This window comes from Erpetoichthys calabaricus, chromosome 18 (genome assembly GCF_900747795.2).
Source record: "Erpetoichthys calabaricus chromosome 18, fErpCal1.3, whole genome shotgun sequence".
Lineage (NCBI taxonomy): Eukaryota > Metazoa > Chordata > Cladistia > Polypteriformes > Polypteridae > Erpetoichthys > Erpetoichthys calabaricus.
In genome coordinates this window covers 56575849-56596204 of record NC_041411.2, presented here as the reverse complement: position 1 = coordinate 56596204, position 20356 = coordinate 56575849, and the positions used below count along the sequence as shown (strand labels likewise).

General features: G+C 38.3%; 1 protein-coding gene across 2 annotated transcripts in view; it reads right to left on the bottom strand.

Annotated features, from left to right (window-relative positions):
• atg7 (ATG7 autophagy related 7 homolog (S. cerevisiae)) overlaps positions 1-20356 on the bottom strand; it is a 113851-nt gene that overhangs the window by 83463 nt on the left and 10032 nt on the right. For both annotated transcript variants that reach the window (XM_028825098.2, XM_028825099.2), the window contains exons 3-8: positions 5291-5475; positions 5030-5084; positions 4559-4676; positions 3448-3522; positions 3254-3370; positions 34-180 (exon numbers count right to left, since the gene is read on the bottom strand). In XM_028825098.2, the coding sequence (XP_028680931.1) occupies positions 34-180; positions 3254-3370; positions 3448-3522; positions 4559-4676; positions 5030-5084; positions 5291-5456 (678 nt within the window). In that variant the 5' untranslated portion in view covers positions 5457-5475. The remainder of the gene's footprint in view (positions 1-33; positions 181-3253; positions 3371-3447; positions 3523-4558; positions 4677-5029; positions 5085-5290; positions 5476-20356) is intronic.

Below are 20356 nucleotides of genomic sequence, written 5' to 3'. Positions count from 1 at the left end.
AAAGACTCCCACAACCATCTAATGTTGCTTTACCTTTTTCTGGGCTCTAACCTCTTCTTCCAAGCTTGCTAGAGGAGATATGGACACCGAATCGACTGTGTACTTCACAACAAAATAAGGAATAGCTGAAGCTCCAGTTCTGCAGCAGAGTGCATCATAGGCATCTTGAAGTGCCTTTATCTAAAAGAAGAGAATTAAAAACTACCAGCTAACATTCAGGACACAGAAAATGGACACACAGGACCTCTAACTGAGCAAAAGATAATGTATAAAGATTCATAGCTGTTTGAAAATGCTTTTCAAATTAACACTCCGGCAACAGTGGCCCAACTACAACCATTGACAATTGAAGACCAAATAATGCCATTTGTGTGAATAGGCTAAAACTGAAAATATCACTAGGTTCCTGCATGGGAGATCAATTTGGTTAGAATATTAAAGCAAAGTAATACAAAAACTAAAAAGGAATGAAGAAATGATAACAGTTCATTGCCTATTTCAGGAGCATAAATTTCCGATTGTCTAGGTCTTGCAGTTCAAAGAGGTGGACCATTATTCCTTTGTCCTTCAAATATTTAGTTCTGTAATTATTAAAAAAATAAATTAATTCACTTAGTTCTACAATTCCTTAGGATTTCTAAATGGCAGAATAAGACAGCATGTCTTTAGAAGACTTTTACAAGAACAGGTACGGTAATTTAGCCTAACAACGCTTGTAAATCCCATCCACCTAATTTCTTCAAAATAACATCAAGTGGAGTTCTGAAGGTTGTTAAAAGGTTATGGCTTTTGAACAACTGTCTGGCACTTGGATTTAGTAGTCATAATGAACTCATCACCATTTTTTCATAAGCAGTATTATCAATGTTCAGACATCCCATTTCATAGTCAAATATAACATTTTAACTTCTACGTGTAATACTTCATGTTTAGTTACATTAAATTACATCTGCCCAAGGCTGAAAGCTATCCAATGACATCTACATGATTCAACACATTCTAAACAATCCAGCTAGCTTCATATAATCTGTAAATTTAGCCAGTTTACTATTTATACTCCTATCGAAATCATTTATATATATTAAAATAGCAGTAGTCCTAGCACCGATCCCTGAGGGACACCACTTTTAACATCAGCCAACTCTGATAGGGTTCCTCACACCATAACCCTCTGCTTCCTGTGTCTGAGCCAATTTTGCAACTATATACACACACACAACACCCTGAATTTCCACCTCTTTTAGTATGATGCCCAACCTCTCATGTGGAACCTTTTCAATTGATTTCTGAAAGTCAAGATAAAAAATATCACATGCACCTCTGTGAATGTATCCTTTTGTTGCTTCATCATAGAATTCCACCGTATTAATAAAACATGACCTCCCTCATCTGAACCCATGCTGACTGTTCACTAACACTCCCATTTTTTCCATGTGCTGCACAATCTTTTCCTTAGGAATTGCTCGTGGTAATTTACCTGTGATGCGTATTAAGCTTATAGGCTTATACTTACTTGGATCTGCCTGATCACCCTTTCTATTTAACAAGATAATGTTTGCTATTTCCACAATGTTCAGTGAATTCATAAAAATATGTCTCAAGGGTTTATATATGCATTCACTGACCTCCTAAAGCACTCAAGAGTAAATGTTATCTGGTCCTGGTGAATTGTTAGGTTTCAGCCTACTTAAGCAGCAATTCTCCCTCTACTAATTCCAAATCACTCAGTGCCTCCTTAGTAATCTCTGTTACTACTGAGAGGTTTTCCACTTCCTCACATGTGAAAAGTTAAGAAAAATGCAAATTTAGAGTTGTCACTATTTCACTGCCTGCTTTTTATAACTCCCTTTTACTATTCCTGATGCACTTCACCTCCTAAATGAATGTTTTTTACTACTGTGACGCGTGAGTCACTGTCCTGCACCCAAAAAACGACGCCCAGTTTTAGGCTTCAGAACAACTAACTTCAAACAGGCACAGCAAGCATATTTATTGAAGTTGGAGTTACCACTCCATGACACACAAACACAGCAAACAAGCAGTGACTTCATTAGTCATTCTGCCTCGGCTCTATCCTTCAGTTCAGGTACTGATAATCTTCCTTGTCAGGTTGGTCCCGAGGCTGCGGATCTGTGACTGGGATCGCATTGTCCTGGAGGAAAGGGGACAAAGAGAAAGTGGGCCAAGTCACTGGCCCAATTAAACTACCCCGTTAGTCGGCGATCGGCCCCCAGTCGATGGACGCGTTGTGCACTGGGGCTGCGAGCGAACTCATTGTTGCAGTGATGAGCCTTCTATGGGCGACAGGTGCACTGTGCAACAGGGCTGCAAAGTCACCGTTGAAGCAGGACGTGTTGAGCGGTGGGACTACGTGCACATCACAACTGCTAAAATACTGAAAGAATATCTTTGGATAATTTTCTTCCTTATCTTCAATATTCCTCTCTAACTGCCTTTTCGGTGCCTTAATATATTTCTTAATGGTTGCCCTCATGCTCTCATACAGCGTATTGTTCACAAAGTAGTCATCAGTCTCATATGCTTTACACAACTGGTTTTTTTCTTTGCAGCTTCTTTTTCCAACTCTATTAGCTCACTGCAATTTTTATTTCCTACCAATTCTAAACTTTGGGATGCACCTGTCCTACATTATATGTACAACTTTTTAAAACTTGTTTCAATGCTCCTTCAATGTCTCCACATTTAAATGTTTATCCCAGTCTTTAGACTTTGATGTATCTGTTCAAACTTTGCCCTACCAAAGCTAAACTTAACATTTTTGGTTCCTGCATCCAGACTTCCAAAAGACTGGGAACTGTATATTAAGATCACTTGAATCTAGTGGTTCCAATCATTTCTACACCCTCAATTCTTTCCTGATTATTACAAAGTAAAAAACCTAGAAAGGGTTCTCTCCTTGTTGGTGCTTCAACATACAGTGTTAAAAAAACAGTCACTGATTAGATTTAAAAACTCTGTACTACACTATTTGCAAGATTTGCCCAGTTAATATTAAGGTAATTAAAGTCCCCTATGACTATAATACACTCCCCTAAACTTGCCTTTTTAAACAGATGCCCACTGAAACTACTCTTTGTATTGGAGGATATATAGCTCACCCCTAAAAAGGCCTCTATCCCTAATGGTTTTCAGCTGAATCCAGACATTCACTAAGATGTGGCTCATCAGCCAACAGAAGAAGATATACACTTAAATTCTGTTTTACATATATGGCAACACCCCATGCAGATACCTGATTGAGTGAGAACGTCTTGCTTAAGGGTGCTGGAGGTTGCAGCAAATGAACACCTTCAGGAAGACACAAGGCAGGAAAACAGAACCAGTAATAAAAGCGGTACCTCTTCAGATCCTAAAATCCAAAAGGCACTAAAATAAGGAAAAATTCTGCAGAATGACAGGTGTGAAGAAATATCTAGGCCTACTTACTGCAAAGGTTAGAAGCAGAAATCGGTTCAGGTTAAGGCAGTCAGGTGTCTCATCAAACTCTATCGACTTCCATATCTCCATATATATATTTAAAAAAAAAACAAAAAAACACATGACTTTGCACTTCATTTCAGCACATTCTTAGAAGCTAGACCCAATAGGATTACAGACAGTAGTGTCCATCATTCTTTCAGTCCCACTGGGGGACAGGAGATATCAGTAGTTTTACTGCCCTGGATAAGCTTGTCTATACAAGCAGCTTTATATGCAGCTGAAATAAAAAGAAGTGTTTTTGCAAGACTGGGAGTGTATGAAACCTTTAAGAAGAATGTCGGAGTAAAGAACTGGAGTACAAGGCAACTGTGTTAATGTGATGAAAATCTGCAGTCTGACCTTAATGCTAAAAGATGAAACGTGCTGTGAAAAACGTAAAAAACTACTTTCAGGAAATACAATTTCTCAAAGGATCATTTGCTGCCATAGAAACAGAGGAAAATGCCTCTTGATGGCACAAGAAAAGTAAGCTAATCAATATTTTTCTGTAAAAAAGCTGCTTATTAGGTGGGAACATTTAGAACTGGCAGGTCAAGGTTGGCTTTGAAAAGCTATCTTGAAAAAAAATATACAATGTTTTACAATCCTTGCTAAAAAAAGAAGGTTTTTAAGACGACAAAACCTCTGATGCAAATGTCTTCACTGCTGTCATATGGGAAAGTCTATCAGGTGGCCTGGAAGTGCATGTCCCACATTATACAAACCTCCTTCAAAGCTGCATGTTTCTATTTGAGATCTCAAACACAAAGTCATGTTGCTAGTTTAGGTCCATTAGAAGCTAAATTGGGGTGGAAAATATGGAGTTGGCAGCATCCAAAGAAAGAGTGGGCACTAGAGAATTTGTGGTCACTAATCCTTTATGCACTGATCAACTTCTTGTATTTTCGGAAGGCTTTTCTGTGGCTATAACCTTAATCCGAAATGACAATTTTCCAAATGAATAAAATATAAAGACAATTCATGATGATGGAAAGTGCTAAAATGTACAAATGCAAACAATTCAGCCACCTCCCTTTTACTTTCACATGTAAATTCAAGTTTTTCAAGTAATTCTCACCTCTTCAACTGACTTCTGCAGCAGTGCCTTCTTATCGCAGGCCTTGAATGATTCAAGAGTGTTAGTATTGTAGAGTAGTCCTGTTGCAGCACAGCAGCGTGTTGGAGTTGCAGACTCCCTGAGAACAGCATTAAGTGTGGTTTTAAAATAAAGTTATAGTTAGAGCAGCCTATGTGGGGTTTCACCTTCACCATCCTCCACAAATCAAACATAACTATCCTTTCAAACATAGCTATCACCAAAAACAGCTCAACCCTCTGTCATTTTCACCTGGCGCTGGTACACAATTGCTCTGAATGTACCTCTCAGATGCTAGGTTTGAACGTGAACCTTCTATAAGCCCACTTCAAAAACTCAATGCTTAGCTGATAATTCAGCTATAATAGTTTCTGTTCCTTTTCACCAAGACTGTAGCCAAAGTACAGCAAAATCCCAGACCAAGCTGCACTTGTGCAAATTTACCTTACTTACATTTCAAAAGCACTAAACTCCAGGGTTAATCGCATTGGCAGTCCATCAGGGTCACCTGTACAGTTCCAAAGAAAAACAAAATCTGAAAGTGAGACTACAAGGATTTTACCGTGTGCCCAGGCTGAATATCAACACCAAACTTTGAGACCATTCTATCAATAAACCCAAATATTAGGATAACATCAAGCTGGGGAAGGCTGCACCTTTCATTCACAAATGAACTGTGAGCCATAGTGTCCAAAATGTCACATGCTGCTTTACCATTGCAATAGTATCCTTTGATGCGTCTTGGGCTTTCATCCAACCGATAGTCGTTCAGCTTCCTCCGTGTTAATTCATGCCAGAAGCCAGCATCAAGTGCACTGCTGAAAGGAGTAAACTGTAACTTCGGTAGGGAGATGCAGTCATTACCATCCAAATCAGCCATCTCTTAATGCAGAAATCTTCTGTTAGAAAGAATAACATGATGCTTATAAACAGTTTTCTCCAGGTTAACTGTTGTGCCAATTCCCAAATGATACAATTATGTAATTAAATGAATAAACAAACAGAAAGGGCAACCAAAACTACTTCCCTACTGACCACATACAGTACAGACCATTCCATTCTCACAGTAAGTACAAAAAAGTTAGGTCTATACATTTGAATTGAAAGAATAAAAGCTAGCATATTATGCCAAATATACCTTCACCAATAACTAACAGGACCATAAAAGTACACAGAATCAAAAAGTAAACAATCCTTAGTGAAAAAAGGAAATCAATTAAAAAGAAAGGCCCTTTAAGTCCACATGGAAACCAAAATTATTTAAAAAGTGATTGTATAGAATAGATGAGAATTCTATGCAAATGGAAGGTATCTGTCCAGATCATAAAGAATTGAAAAACAGCTAGTTCTACCAGCAGGATTTGCTCAGTCTTAAACATTTTCTACAGATGATCAAAAATCCTGGAGGATTTTGCTTTAGCTGTACTAAGGTAGGATATATTTTCTTCTTCTACATCTGCTTACTGCTGTAACTCTTCTTTTAAACATAAATAGCCAGTTATCCTTGCATACAACCAATGTATTCCATCTCCGCCTTGACTCCTACCCTTAAGGCCGATATGTGTTCCTTATTGGTGCTCTCCCATCATTACCCTGCTGCAGCCATCTTAAATAAAATTTAAGACTAAGATGCAATCTGACAAATTGTCTCAAACATGTTTAAAAAAAAAAAAAAAAAAAAAAATGGGTCCAGTCAAACAATGAAACTAATTATTCTCATGTCCAGACTCCCCAGACCCAAACTCCTCATTGGGCCAAAGTAGGGTTTCATGTTGGTCACATAAATTGTATTTAGTTTCTCTGTACATCTGCTGAATGGCTTGGTTATTAAGAGGACCTAATTTCTTCATTGTATAGGCTGGACCAAACCATTTTGGCTCTAGTGGATAAGTGAAAGTGAATTTGGTGGATGCTTTGGAGATGGAATGTCTTTTGGTGCTTATCATACCAAGTCTGTTTGGCTCTGGAACTCATCTGATTATCCTTGTTTCTTAAGGTTCTCCAACTGTAAAATACTGAAATACACAGTTGAGTCTGATGTGGGAGAGATGTCAAGCTTCAATGGCCTAGTATTTGCCTTTTGAAAACTAATAGAGCTAGGGTCTCACTGGTGCTCTGCCATGCTGAATTAAGTGCCACATTCAACTCCAGAGGTTTCTGGTCCTAGTCCTGATGGTGTGTCCCAACATAAAAGGCATTCATTCTTTTCGGGGTCCTGTTTATCTGCTCGGTAAGAATTGACTAAGAGTTATAGGTTGTAGTCTTTTTATGGACTGTACGCATTTGTTGCACACAACACATTTCAAAACTGCTTACTGTTTGTGCTTAGTAAGCAACAGAATGTCCATGTGCTGCTGTCCTGACAGTCATGAAAAGTCAGGCACCTTATGATGAAGAAATGCCTTCAGGGCTGCTATCCACATCCATACCACAGCGAACAGGTTCCACGCCAGCTGACTGTCACTATCTCCATCACTGTTATCATCAAAATACTCCTCTTGCAACAAGTTTAGTTGTTTCAAAATATTAGCAACTTTAAACCTGTTCTGTAACGACATAACTACAGACTTTCTATTTATAGCATTATTTTCTGCAAGCTGCTGCCACCAAAAAATAAAACAAAGAGAAAAATAAGAATTCTATAGCTATCCAATAGATGTCAGCACTATAGCAGGTAACTACAACATGCCAGCAAAGCTTGCCAACAGTTTTGATAGGCTCAACGAAATACAACTTAACTTGTACCTCGCTTCAAAGTGCTAAAGCTAACAGCTCCACCATCTAAGATATCTTTAGCATCTTGGATCCATAAGATCAATTCCCCACACTTCACTACGCTCCTTCACTGTGGTGGACTATAGCTGTCCAGAAGGAAAACCAGGTGGGCTTTTACAGTATATTGTTGGCAGGTCTGGCAGGGCTTCAAGTATTTCCATGCATGCTTTTTCACTGTAGACCACCAACCCACCTCCAGGGTTTTTTCAGTGTCTTTAACGTGCCTAGGTGACCACCAAAAGAACTATCATGACAACTGGATAAAAACTCGAACAACCTCCTTGTGTATGACAAGCTGATATTTATCAAGCCTGCACTTATATGGAACACTACACTAAACATGCCTTGGCGTTCATTATACTGGACTTGACCTTTTCTTGTCAAATTCTGATAAACAGGACTGAATGACTGAATATACAATGTCCTGCAAGTCAAGAAGGAGACCCAGACAACAAGCTGATATTAAAGCCATCAATGACACCTCTTGGGGCCCCGGATTCCTGGAGAGCTCATTACTAACCACATTTCCACAGCCCCTCTGGTAAAGAACTCTGAAACAAAACTGTTGGAGATGAAGACCCCACCTGGTTATGTCAAATGTCATCTTTGGGGAAATTAAATGCCCAGGACACAGCATGGTTGTCCATGTACACCTCAAATAGTACTCTCTTGAGGAAACAGCACCATTTCTCCATCATCCACACTACTGCCAGACTTTCCTTCTCTGGAGTGATGTAATTTAGCTTGGGGTCATGCAATGATTTTGAAGCATGAATAATAACTTATTGATACCAATCATTACTCTGCAGTAGGACAGACCCCAAACCCAATGTTGCTGGCATTGGTACGCACTTGGTAGGTGAGCAGTGGACTAGGCCAAGGCTGGTGGTGTCATCAAGTCTCTCTTCAAGTGTTCAAAAGCATCTTGGCACACTGGTGACCACTGGCAGGAGGTCACTTTCCTAAAGAGTTGGTGTAATAGTTTTGCAGGGCCAACCAATATCGGAATAAATCTGTAGAACCATCCCACCATACCAGTGAAGCACTGCAGAGCCTTGATGTCCTATGGTGTGGTGGTAGTGCAGCAATCCTTTCTGAATCCACTGATACTACATGCCCCAGAAAGGTGAATGCCCTGGAAAGGAGACTACACAAGCTGACACCTTCAAATACTGAGGGTCAGCTGAACCTTATGAAATTGTTAAAAGATTTTCCCAAGATCCCAGAGGTGTCTTTCTTCTGAAGGTGAGAAAACAATTACATTGTCAATGCTGACAAAGCAGGTTTTGGCAATGAATCTCCTCAACTTCCTAATGGAACTTGTTCCAACAAGTGCTGAAGAGACCCTCCGGTGTTCTTATTGCTGAATGGCATTGGAATTGGAACAAACCATCAGGGATGATGATAGTCATCTTCTGCAAACTGTTTTCTGCAACACACACCTGCCAATAGGTCAACAATACTGAAAACCACTGCTCCGCCCAAGGATTAAAGGATTCTGTGAAACGAGGGCATAGAACAAGGGTCAAGTATGGTGTTAGTACTCAACCCACAACCGTCAACAAAGAAGTGGAATGTGCCATTGGATTCATGTACTAAGACTACTGGAGAGGCCCAGGACAAGGTAAAGGGTTCAACAATTCCATCCTGTAACATATCATCCATCCTGTAACATATCATCAACCCATTCTTTAATGGCCTGCCTCCTTATCAGAGGAACCCTGTATGCTCGATGACAGACAGGGACCTTGACTACGGTGTAAATGTGATGATACATTACATCTGTACAATCAAGTTTGTCTATCCATACCATGGGCCATCTCCTTAGTAAACAGTAGGTTGTTACCGAATTCTATACTTGAATGGACTTGACAGCTAAATAATAATTTATACAATGCCATCTTAACTAATTAAGCCTCTTTTCCTCAAAACTAACCCACCCCCAAGGCAATGAATATTCCCTAAACCCGAGGTAAAAGAAGATGTATGCTGCTATGATAGAATCCAAGCCCAAGAGCAGTGTCATGGCGAAATATGCATCCTCCATATTTTACAGTTTTAGTTCTTATTTAGTTTTTAATTTTTATTTACTTCAATTTTTTTCAGCAATTAACTGTTAATTTTTGTCACATTTTATTACTTTTTTATTATTCACCAAAAAGACCACATGGTCAGAGTTGTTTGTGCAAGAACACAGCTTACAGCTGTCAAACTGTGCATCACGCATGTTGTACCTGTAAACTTAATGCATACAATTGTCTTTAAAATCTGTACATGAAAATCTCTTTCCCTTTTTTGGTGCTTATTGTTTCTGAAGTCAATACAAATTGATTACAAAAAATACATACAAGAATCATTTGTTACTTTATCCTGAAACAAGTTTAAGCAAATGGATATTTAAATTTTAAAACGGCCTCTTTTTTTCTTTCTTAGATCCTGCTTGAGAGCAGTAAGATCACTACAGATATAAACTCTTATTTTATATTTATTTTTGCTATCTCCTGATGCTGACTATGTTTCCTACCCATTTCAAAACTTTCAAAGTGTTTTGGAAATTCTTACTTTGCTTATTTTTTTGAAATACAGTAGACCCCCGTGATGTCGTGGTTTAAGGTTCGCGGACTCAGTCGTTCGCAGATTTTTCCTTAGAACCTAACTATTAATTGTTAGTGGAAAGCGCAAATATCCTCCACAGCTTTTTATGGCTTTTTTCGTGGCAATACTGTGCTGTAGAGAGAACAGGAAGCAACCGCTGAGGGAAATGCGGGTTGGGATAGTGAAAGTAGCCAATCCGAGAGTGTTATTCATTTCTCCTTGCTGCTGATTGACTGCTGCTCTGTGACGCGTCTCCAGGTGAATGGGTTTACCACTGCTGAGGGAAACGCAGTTTGGGGTGGTGAAAGTACCCAATACGAGAGCATTATTAATTTCTCCTTGCTGCTGATTGACTGCTGCTCTGTGACGCGTCTCCAGGTGAATGGGTTTACCAACGCTGAGGGAAACGCGGTTTGGGATGGTGAAAGTAGCCAATCCGAGAGCATTATTCATTTCTCCTTGATGCTGATTGACTGCTGACCTGTGACGTGTCTCCAGTAGAATTTCCTTGTGTTTTCCACTTTGTTATTGTATTCATTTTGTTATTCTTAAACGCACAAGATGACGCCGAAATGCTGTGCACCTTCTAAGGCTTCTGGCACTGAGCCTAAGCGCCAGAAAAAGTTTAAAACACTCCAGGAGAAGGTTGAACTACTGGATTTGCTCCAGGAACTAAAAAGTTATGCTGCAGTAGCATGCCACTATGGTATTAATGAAAGCACCGCACGCTACATAAAGAAGAACGAAGCAGTGATCTGGAGTACCGTATCTGTAACTTTCTGTGATAGTGCCAAAAAGGTAACAACTGTAAGGAATAAAAATATCGTCAGGATGGAATCTGCCTTGGCATTGTGGATCACCGACTGCAGGAAGAAGAACATCCCCTTGGATGGTAACATAATCTGTGAGAAAGCACGGAAATTGTACTAGCAGTTTGCTACAGGAGACAATGTAGCAACTTCCCATCACAATGTTCCTGAAACCTATAAAGAAAAGCCAGCACGAAACCCAACCAGAAGAAGACCTGTCCAAAGATACAATTCCTCCTGAAGAAGAGGCGCCACCTGAGGAGTTTTAAATCCTCTGCATCACACTGCACAGCTACGCCATCATCAATATCATTCATCATTGGTGAGTACCCGTACATTTTACTGTATTTTAATTAAATGAAATTATTATGTATTTACTCTACTTATACAAAGAAAACACGCTAGCATGAATTACAGTATGTATAGCGGTAACATCTATATTTTACATTCTAGCACCGTGGGAGACATAGTAGTACAGTACTGTACAGTATATGGGTTTAACTTTACATTCTGTTTTTAGGTAATGCATTAAGGTAAATTTTTAGGTAATGTATTAATGTATTAAGCTGAAATTGCAACAAAATTAAAAGTGCTTTGGGGGCATACTGTATTTAGGGTTTAAACTATAAAAATAGGAATTTAAAAGGCATTTTTTTTAACCACATCCAAAAGTCACGGTTTTTCACAATTCGTGGGTGCTCTAGGAACGTAACCCCTGCGAATTTTGGGGGTGTACTGTACTGTTCAAATCACTACTTGAACTGTGTTAATAACAATAAGAGCATAAATAGAGATTTATAAAGTGCATTTCCACAAGCATACTATTTACATTAAATAGTGAAAATCTGTTATAGCAACATCTCAGATCATTCACTTAATTAAGCAACATGCGAAATCTGGGCAGCTGCCTCTAAGCCTAAACTGGGAGGATTTGATTTAACAACATATGTAGGAATAAACATATTTTGGCAATTGAGAGTGCTTAATGACACATCCAGCTACAAAACAATATCTGAAGTTATGCACAATCAGGCAACATAAACATGAGAAAAGTATGCAAACTCCATACAAACACTGTCCAGACTAGCAATCAAACTTGAAATTGTGGCACTGAATAATAATAATAAAAATAAGCATTTTATTTATGTAGCAACTTTTCCATGCTCAAAACACTTTACAAATAGTCAAAGAAATATAACAGAAATAAAAGCAAAGATGACATTAATAACACAGGATGAAAACTAATATAAAAAATTAAACCCCAAATAACAAATAAATATTTGAAAGTCAAACTTTTTAATTAGATTAAGAAACAAGCAGGAAAGAAGAAGAAAACCATGAACAAATAATTTTTATATGTTTACATGTAGGAATATTGATATTACAATCACTCACAATGATAAGGCACAATAAACAGGACAAGAACAGATTTCATTATCGTAAGGGTTTTGAAGCCAAACGCTGGATAACATCAATCACTCAAAAAGGTTAATTTGTTTGCTGTTCAGTTCAGATCTAGCAATGCTAGTCCAACCTCCTTACTGCTGCAAAATAAAACAGACCAGACAAGATTTTCTCATTTACAGATGCAAACTCGTTTTCTTTTTCCTTTTCCATTTTTGCATGGCATATCAAGATTGTAGTCTACAAAAATCAGATAGCTCTAAAGCTGTACCACTGATGAGTTGTATGTTAATGATAAAAAAAAGTTTGCTGCACAAAGATCCACTGCCAGAGTTTATTTCAATACAGAGCTGGTTTGGTAAATTAACTTTGCATACATTTGCTATCTATGAAGTATTTAACATAGAGAAGTTAATTCACAATAGTGTGACAGGAACACACTATATGACACCACACCATCCACGTTGAAACTTTAGATAGACTAGGGGGCTTCGCCCCCTGCTCGCTTCGCTCGGCAACCCCTGTTTGGTTTTCCGGATACACACTTTTAAGATTTTTTTTTCTTTGAAATGTTGCTATTTCATTAGTTTCACCTTTATTTCAGAACTTCTGTAAAAACAAATTTGTAATCTTGCGAGTCCCAATATGCTGAATCTTTTTAATGAGGTCAGGATAAGTTTCTCTGTTTGGAATTTCAGCATAGACAAAACGATCTACATCATCAGCAGTTAATATTTTTTTGTTTTTTTTAACAAAGTAAAAAAGTAAGTAGAGTTCTGCATTGGACTCCTGTCTGTAAAGTCATGCTATTTTCCTCTCACTGTTCCAAAAGTACATGGGGTTACCAAGGTGATACCCCAGCTTTTGTCTAGGTTTTAGTACAAGGGCTAGGCAGAACGTTTTTGACTCCTGGGGTAAATGAAGCTTTTTAAATAAGCAGACAGATCAATATATATACATGAACAAAGTAACCAATAAATGCATGTGCAGTAAACTCCGTTTTTGAAATTCTCAAGATACTTTATTTGTCACATGCATAGTTATACAGGACAACACGCAGTGAACATGCACCCTGATCGGCTTATCAAAAACTGTGCAAAGTTAGAAGAATATCAGTTAGATTAACAAAAAGTCATAGATTGAAAGGTAACAGTATAGTAGAACACAATAAATAAGTAAAATTATGTGAATAAGGTAGAATTAAGTGTTAAGGTGCAATAGTGTAGTAATTATTGTGCAAAACCAAAGTTAGACTGGTGCATAGTTAAATGAGGCAGTTTGTTTGTTTGCGCTACTGCGCTCTTTACTTTCTTTTTTTATATTTTCTAATTTTCCTACTTTCATATTCTTTAACTTTCTCCACATGTATATAGCGCCGTTTTTTTTTTTTTTTTTGAGCCTTTCTAATTTCACTGGTTTCATAGTCTCTAACCTGCTTTGCATGTGTTTAGCGCCAACGTCTGTAAATGTCATTATGAAGTTCCACTTTGTCATTTTACTCATTGTCTTTTAATTCTGAGCCGTACAGTACAATACATAGAACAGAATAAATCCTCAATACAGTATAAAAATAAAAATTCTAGAAGTATGGAGTAGAATTTCACATTAGATGATATCACATAATATGATTTGGATTTGTTTTAAGTCCTGGAGACCTCATTCATCAAGCTGCCTCCCCCATTTTGCCATTCCACATCTGAAATTGCGCTAATCCGATGAAAGGACCCCTCATTCCCACGTCCCCATTCATCAGGGATGACTTTACCATAGGCAGGCAATCTATAATTTAAAGAGATTATTTTCTTGTGAATTGTTACATATGCATTATTTTCACTTTTACTTTAAAAACTTTTGTTAAAAACAATACTTGTTTCTTTACTTCCTGCCTCGCGCGAGGTTACATCTCTTTCTTCCCAGACGTATAATACTGCTCGTGTTGTGAAGGGTGTTGCGGCTGAACGTACACTAAGGATATGCCTTTGGATCATTTGCTGTCTTTTTGCTGCTTGCTAGCTGCCTCTTCTGTCTGTCGCATGTCGTTGTATTAAGAGCTCAGAGCACATGATGCTTGCCTTCCAAAAGCAAGCCAACAACTGCTAGCTTAGAGGTCTATTGACTTGTTTTAAATGATGGCTCACTGCCTGGTCTCGCTGGACATTGTCAAAGCATACCTGTCTTTTATTTCTGGCCACGGGTGTGGTTGAATTCTTTCTTGCAGGATGCATAATGCTGCTCACGTTCAGTTGGAGTAGCTGCTGTCGCAGCTTTCTCCACATGTGTATAGTGCCGTTTTTTTTTTTTTTTTGAGCCTTTCTAATTTCACTGGTTTCATAGTCCCTAACCTACTCTGCATGTGTTTAGCGTCAACGTTTGTAAACGTCTTTATGAAGTTCTACTTTCTTTTATTCATTGTCTTTTAATTCTGAGCCGGATTGGATGTGCTTTTTTTTCAATTCCACTTGTTCCGGGCTGATAATTACTTTCCTTATTTTCTGAATTTGTACCTCGATTATTCTTTTTTGCTCTTTTTTTCTGTCCAACGCATTTGAGTCTCTTTTCTCCGCGCCCGATTGGACGTGCTTTTTTCCCATTCCACTTGTTCCGGGCTGATCATTACGTTCCTTATTTTCTAAATTTGCACCTAGATTATTGTTTTTCTTTTTATCATTTTTTTCTCTCTATCGCCTTTGGGTCTCTTTTCTTCGCGCTTTTCTTTCTTTTCTTTCGATGTTTCATTTCATTTCTACCCTATTCATTTCTACCGTATTGACCTTATACACTTTATATGCACTGAGAGCCCTGGAGCTATGTGTGCTGCATGACTACCTTTACACTACTGATTTGTTTTTTTGATATTGCTTGTAAGTAGGGTGTGTCTTGCAAGACTCTCGTTCTATGTTCCCAAGAGACTCACCGTGGCAGGTCTCTTTCGTCTCGCGGGTCTTTAAATTATCTTTCGAGAAGATCACGTATCGTAGACTATCAGGACAGGGGACAGGATTTCATTTTATAATAGAGAGATAGATAGGATAGATACTTTATTAATCCCCAAGGGGAAATTCACATACTCCAACAGCAGCATACTGATAAAAAACAATATTAAAGAGTGATAACAATGCATGTAAAACAGACAATAACTTTGTATAATGTTAACGTTTACCCCCCCCCCCCGGGGGGAATTGAAGAGTCGCATAGTGTGGGGGAGGAACGATCTCCTCAGTCTGTCAGTGGAGCAGGACAGTAGCAGTCGGTCGCTGAAGCTGCTCCTCTGTCTGGAGATGATACTGTTTAGTGGATGCAGTGGATTCTCCATGATTGACAGGAGCCTGCTGAGCTAATATTAGCATATATAATAATATTAGCAGTACTAATAAGTGGATTAAAACTAAGTGTATAGGTATCACTTTAGGTGTCCTTAATTGTGCTGTACTTGTATTTCAGAGTAACTAGGTGTTATTACCTTGTATTTACTGTGTAACACAATGTAATCATGTGGTTAATCACTCAGTTGCAATTGTTATTCCACAATTTATATATACATACATACATACTTATAAAAATTATAGAACAACAATTGCAACTGAGTACTTAATTATAGCACTATACTGTACTGTAAATACAAGGTAATAACAGGTTAGGCCAGCATAATTAAGGACACTACCCAAACTAAAAATATCTGTGCAAAGTAAGGGGGAAATTGCCAGAATTCCTACATTCTTTTTTTCCTTTCAGTCAGTATATCTCAGACTATAAATATAACATCAAGTCCTATCACTTACAGAAATCCTCAGATGATTCTGCACTTATTTGGTGTATTGATGAAGAGTTTGTTTCTTGATGCAAAGAGAATTGTCTGCATCTTAACATCAGCAAAACTAAAGAGCGGATTATTGACTTTTGCCACACCAAAGAGCCTCTATGTCCAGTCACTATTCAAGGAGTGAATGTAGAGGTGGTCTTTACAATCATTCTGGTGTGTGTTCAGACCAAAGTTTATTTATTTACTTACTTGCCTATCTTCCTATTTATGTATTTATTTAAAGAGCTTCTGTAAAAAGCCAGGAAACAAATAAAAGTAGGCCTACTATCTATAAAGATAAAATTTTTTCTAACCATTTTCTAACATTTTTCAATTTTTTTACTAACTGAATTTGCATTTAAGCATGACAAATCTTCCATGGCTCTAATTTTCAAACTATTCTGCTTTATTTTTCCAAAGCATTTTGTAGGAGGTTTTCATTTAAGCACCTTTTCATCAAAGTCTGGTGGAAGCTTATAGCCATTCGCTTTCAGCAGGGCATCTTTAAATGATAATTAATTATGGCCAATAAAATCTACAGAATAAGTTGTTGACAAGTGATGATGCTTTGGTATTTGCTCTCAGTTCTAGAAGAGAAAACTGATGGATGAAATAAATAATGAAATCCAAAGATTCAGACATCCACTACAAGGGGGAGCACTTTGTGCCACTGCTCTACTGCCAAGCTATTCTCTTGTGAATGGAAAATTCATCTCAGATAAAGAAGTGCGGGAATCATCAGATGGAAAAATTCTCACATCAGCACAGATTCCACTATAGAAAACCCAGGAGTGAGTAGGCAGACAGTTGGCCGAGGTCTCCAGGACTATGACTTTGCTTTTAACTTTCTCTTTTGCCATTTTAATCTCCTCCGTTGCAAACTGACCATAGTTCCACCAGTTAATTAATGGATCAATATTTGAGCATTAACCAGTAAGACTTTTTATATTAATGATCTTATTAGTTATAGGAAAATATATTTTCTTGCAATGAGTGAAATATGGCTCAGTAGTGATGGTGCAACAGTTTTAATTGACGCAGAACCTCCGAACTGCAATTCTGTCCATTTGGTTTGCCAAGGTAAAAGAGGCAGCAGTTTAGAGAGTATTTCTCAAGCCAATTAAATTGCAAAGCTAATAGTTTTTTTACTTTCATGTCTTTTGAGTGTCTTGCCGTAGTTATTCAAGGAGTGATGCAATTTCTCATAAGTATAATGCATCCTTTATCAAGGATTTCTCACATTTACAATTCATAACTATAGCTAATTACAACAGGTTCCTAATTCCAGGGGATTTCAAATTTCATATTGGTATACAGTTTGACCCCGAAGCAAAAGAATTTATTAACTTGTTGAACTCCTTTGATATTTGCCAGCATGTCAGTCAGACTACACACATATGGAGAGCACACATGCTGGATTTAGTTATTTCAACAGGATTAAATGTGAGGCAGGGTCGTAGAGTTTGGTATATCAGACCATTTCTGCATTCAATTTAACTTACAAATACTGGTGACTAAAATTAAAGAGCAGCTTATTGTTAAAACACACTATTTTCACAATTCCACAGCATCTGGATTTGATAATATAATCAAGCAGAATTTTGTGCCCGTCCAAGCATAGCCAGCAATGTAACAAGTAAGATGGTGTATTTATTTTTAAAGTAGAGCTACAGTCAGCATAGTGCCCCTGAAAATATTAAATCTTCCAGCACTACAATACCCGCACAGTGTTGCATTTTAAGAGAAAATGCTGCAGGGCAGAACATAAACAGAGAAAAGTGAATTAACAATACACTATGAAATGCTAAAGGCACATATAGCCACGTACAATAAAGTAGTTCGCCTTGAGGGGTAGTCCTATTTTTCTAAAATTATAAATGATAATGCAGAAAACCCAAGAGATTTATTTTCTACGACTGATCATCTTCTAAACCCAGTTCAGTCAATAAAATGCCACTTGAATAATTCCAATGAAAGTCAGAAGGCTTTTGCCACATTTTTAAACACAAATGATATTAGAAGTAATATAATACAGCCTACCAAAATGAATCAGCGGTTTCTAGCTGTTTCTTTCTCCAGCTTTGAACTGAGTCTTTTTGAGTTGGGTCGTTCTCGTGTGCTGCTTTGCACGGTGGTTTATCGTCCACCAAAGTATAATAAGGATTTTCTAAGTGACTTTTCTGACTTCTTGGCAGAATTTATGCCAAAATATGACCAAGTTTTAATTGTTGGGGATTTTAATATTCATGTCTGTTGTACTGAGAAGCCTTTGGTGAAGGACTTTTTAGATTTGATGGATTCTTTTAGTTTAATTCAGTCTGTAACTGGTCCCACTCAGAAATGTGGGCATACACTGGATCTTGTCTTTTCTCGTGGTGTATCTGTTCTTAATCTGGAAATTGGTGATGCAGTATTTTCAGACCATATGCCTGTTTTATTTGATTTTGTTCCTCTCTGTCAATTTACTAAACCGTATGCACTTGTTCGGCGCTGCCGTGCTCTTAATTCTTCCACTACTGCTCAGTTTTCTGATGTTTTAATTATAAAGTGACTTCACAGCTCTCTGTGTCTTCCAATACTGAGGAGCTAACACTTCAATTTAATTCTGTTTGCCAAACTGCTTTGGACTTTGTAGCACCATTAAAAAACAGGAAACTAAAGCCCTGTTCCGAGCCGTGGTTAAATGCTAATACCCGTGCATATAGACGGGAGTGCAGGAGAGCTGAGCGGAGGTGGAAAAAGGACAGGTTGCAGGTTTCTTTTGAAATATTGAGAGAAAGTTGGTTGTGTTATCAGAAGTTTTGAAAGCTGCAAGATCAAAATTTTTTTCTGAAGTTATTGGGTCTAACTCTCACAACCCCCGTGTACTTTTGAACACATTGAGTTCTGCACTTAATGTTCATGAACCTGTCTTTCTGGAAACTTGCGATAAATTTCTTTACTTTTTCTTGAAGAAGGTTGTAAGCACTAGGGCCCTCATTTCACCACCTTCTCATGATCCATCCATTTTAATACCCTGTTTGGCTGTGTTTGACCACTTTGAGCCTGTCACTTTGTCCTTTTTAAAGCAGCTGGTTTTCAGTATGAAGCCATCTGGCTCCCCCCTTGATGTTGTTCCTCCTCGACTTTTTAAGGAGGTCTTTTCTACCTTGGGTCCTTCTATTCTTACTATTATTAATAGTAGTTTAACCTCTAGTGTGGTGCCTAAAAATTTTAAACATGCTGTCGTGCAACCACTGCTGAAAAAAACGGGTCTGGACTACTCTGTTATGTCTAACTTCAGGCCTATTTCCAAGCTACCTTTTTTGTCCAAACTCTTGGAAAAAGTCATCTATACCCAACTGAAGTCCTTTCTGGACAAACATGCAATTCTGGAAGTGTTCCAGTCTGGGTTTAAAACTCACCACAGCACTGAGTCCTCTCTGTTAAGGGTTTTTAATGATATTCTTTTGACAGTGGACTCTGGTGACTGTGTACTACTTATGCTTTTGGATTTAACAGCTGCATTTGACACGATAGACCATGAGATCCTCATCTCCAGGCTGGAGCAGTGGGTGGGCATCACAGGTTCAGCTCTCCAATGGTTTAGGTCCTATCTTTCAGATAGAAGTTTTTGTGTCAGTACTGATGATTTTACTTCCACCTCTGTTGCCCTCCCCTCGGGGGTACCACAGGGCTCCATCCTGGGACCTCTTCTGTTCTCCTTGTACCTGCTGCCACTCGGCGCTATTTTTCGGAAACACGGTATTTCCTTCCATCTTTATGCAGATGACTGTCAGGTGTATTTCCCACTGAAGCGCAAAGGTCCATGTTCTCTCCAGCCCCTGCTTGATTGCCTTACTGACATAAGGAGTTGGGTGGCACTAAATTTTCTAAATTTTAATGAGAACAAAACAGAAGTCATGCTATTTAGGCCCAATAGCACCAGCGGGACCCCTTGCATTGACCTTTCCACTGTGGCTCAATTTGAGAAATCAATGATCACAAATTTAGGTGTAAAAATGGACTCCACTTGTAAACTTGATAGCCATGTGAATGCAGTGGTAAAATCTTGCTTTTTCCAGTTGAGGCGGCTGTCAAAAATCAAGCCTATGTTGTCTAAGCGCAACCTTGAAACTGTGATACATGCTTTTATAACATCTCGTCTAGATTACTGTAATGCACTTCTTTTTGGAATTAGCCAGGCCTCCATGGCTCGCCTACAGCTGGTGCAAAATGCTGCTGCTCGATTTTTAACTGGCACAAGAAAGCATGAGCATGTTACCCCGATTTTGGCTTCCCTCCACTGGCTTCCAATTCGTTTTCGAATCCATTTTAAGATCCTTGTATTTGTTTTTAAATCTTTTAATGGGTGTGCCCCTCTTTATTTGTCGGAACTGCTGCACCCTTACGTACCAT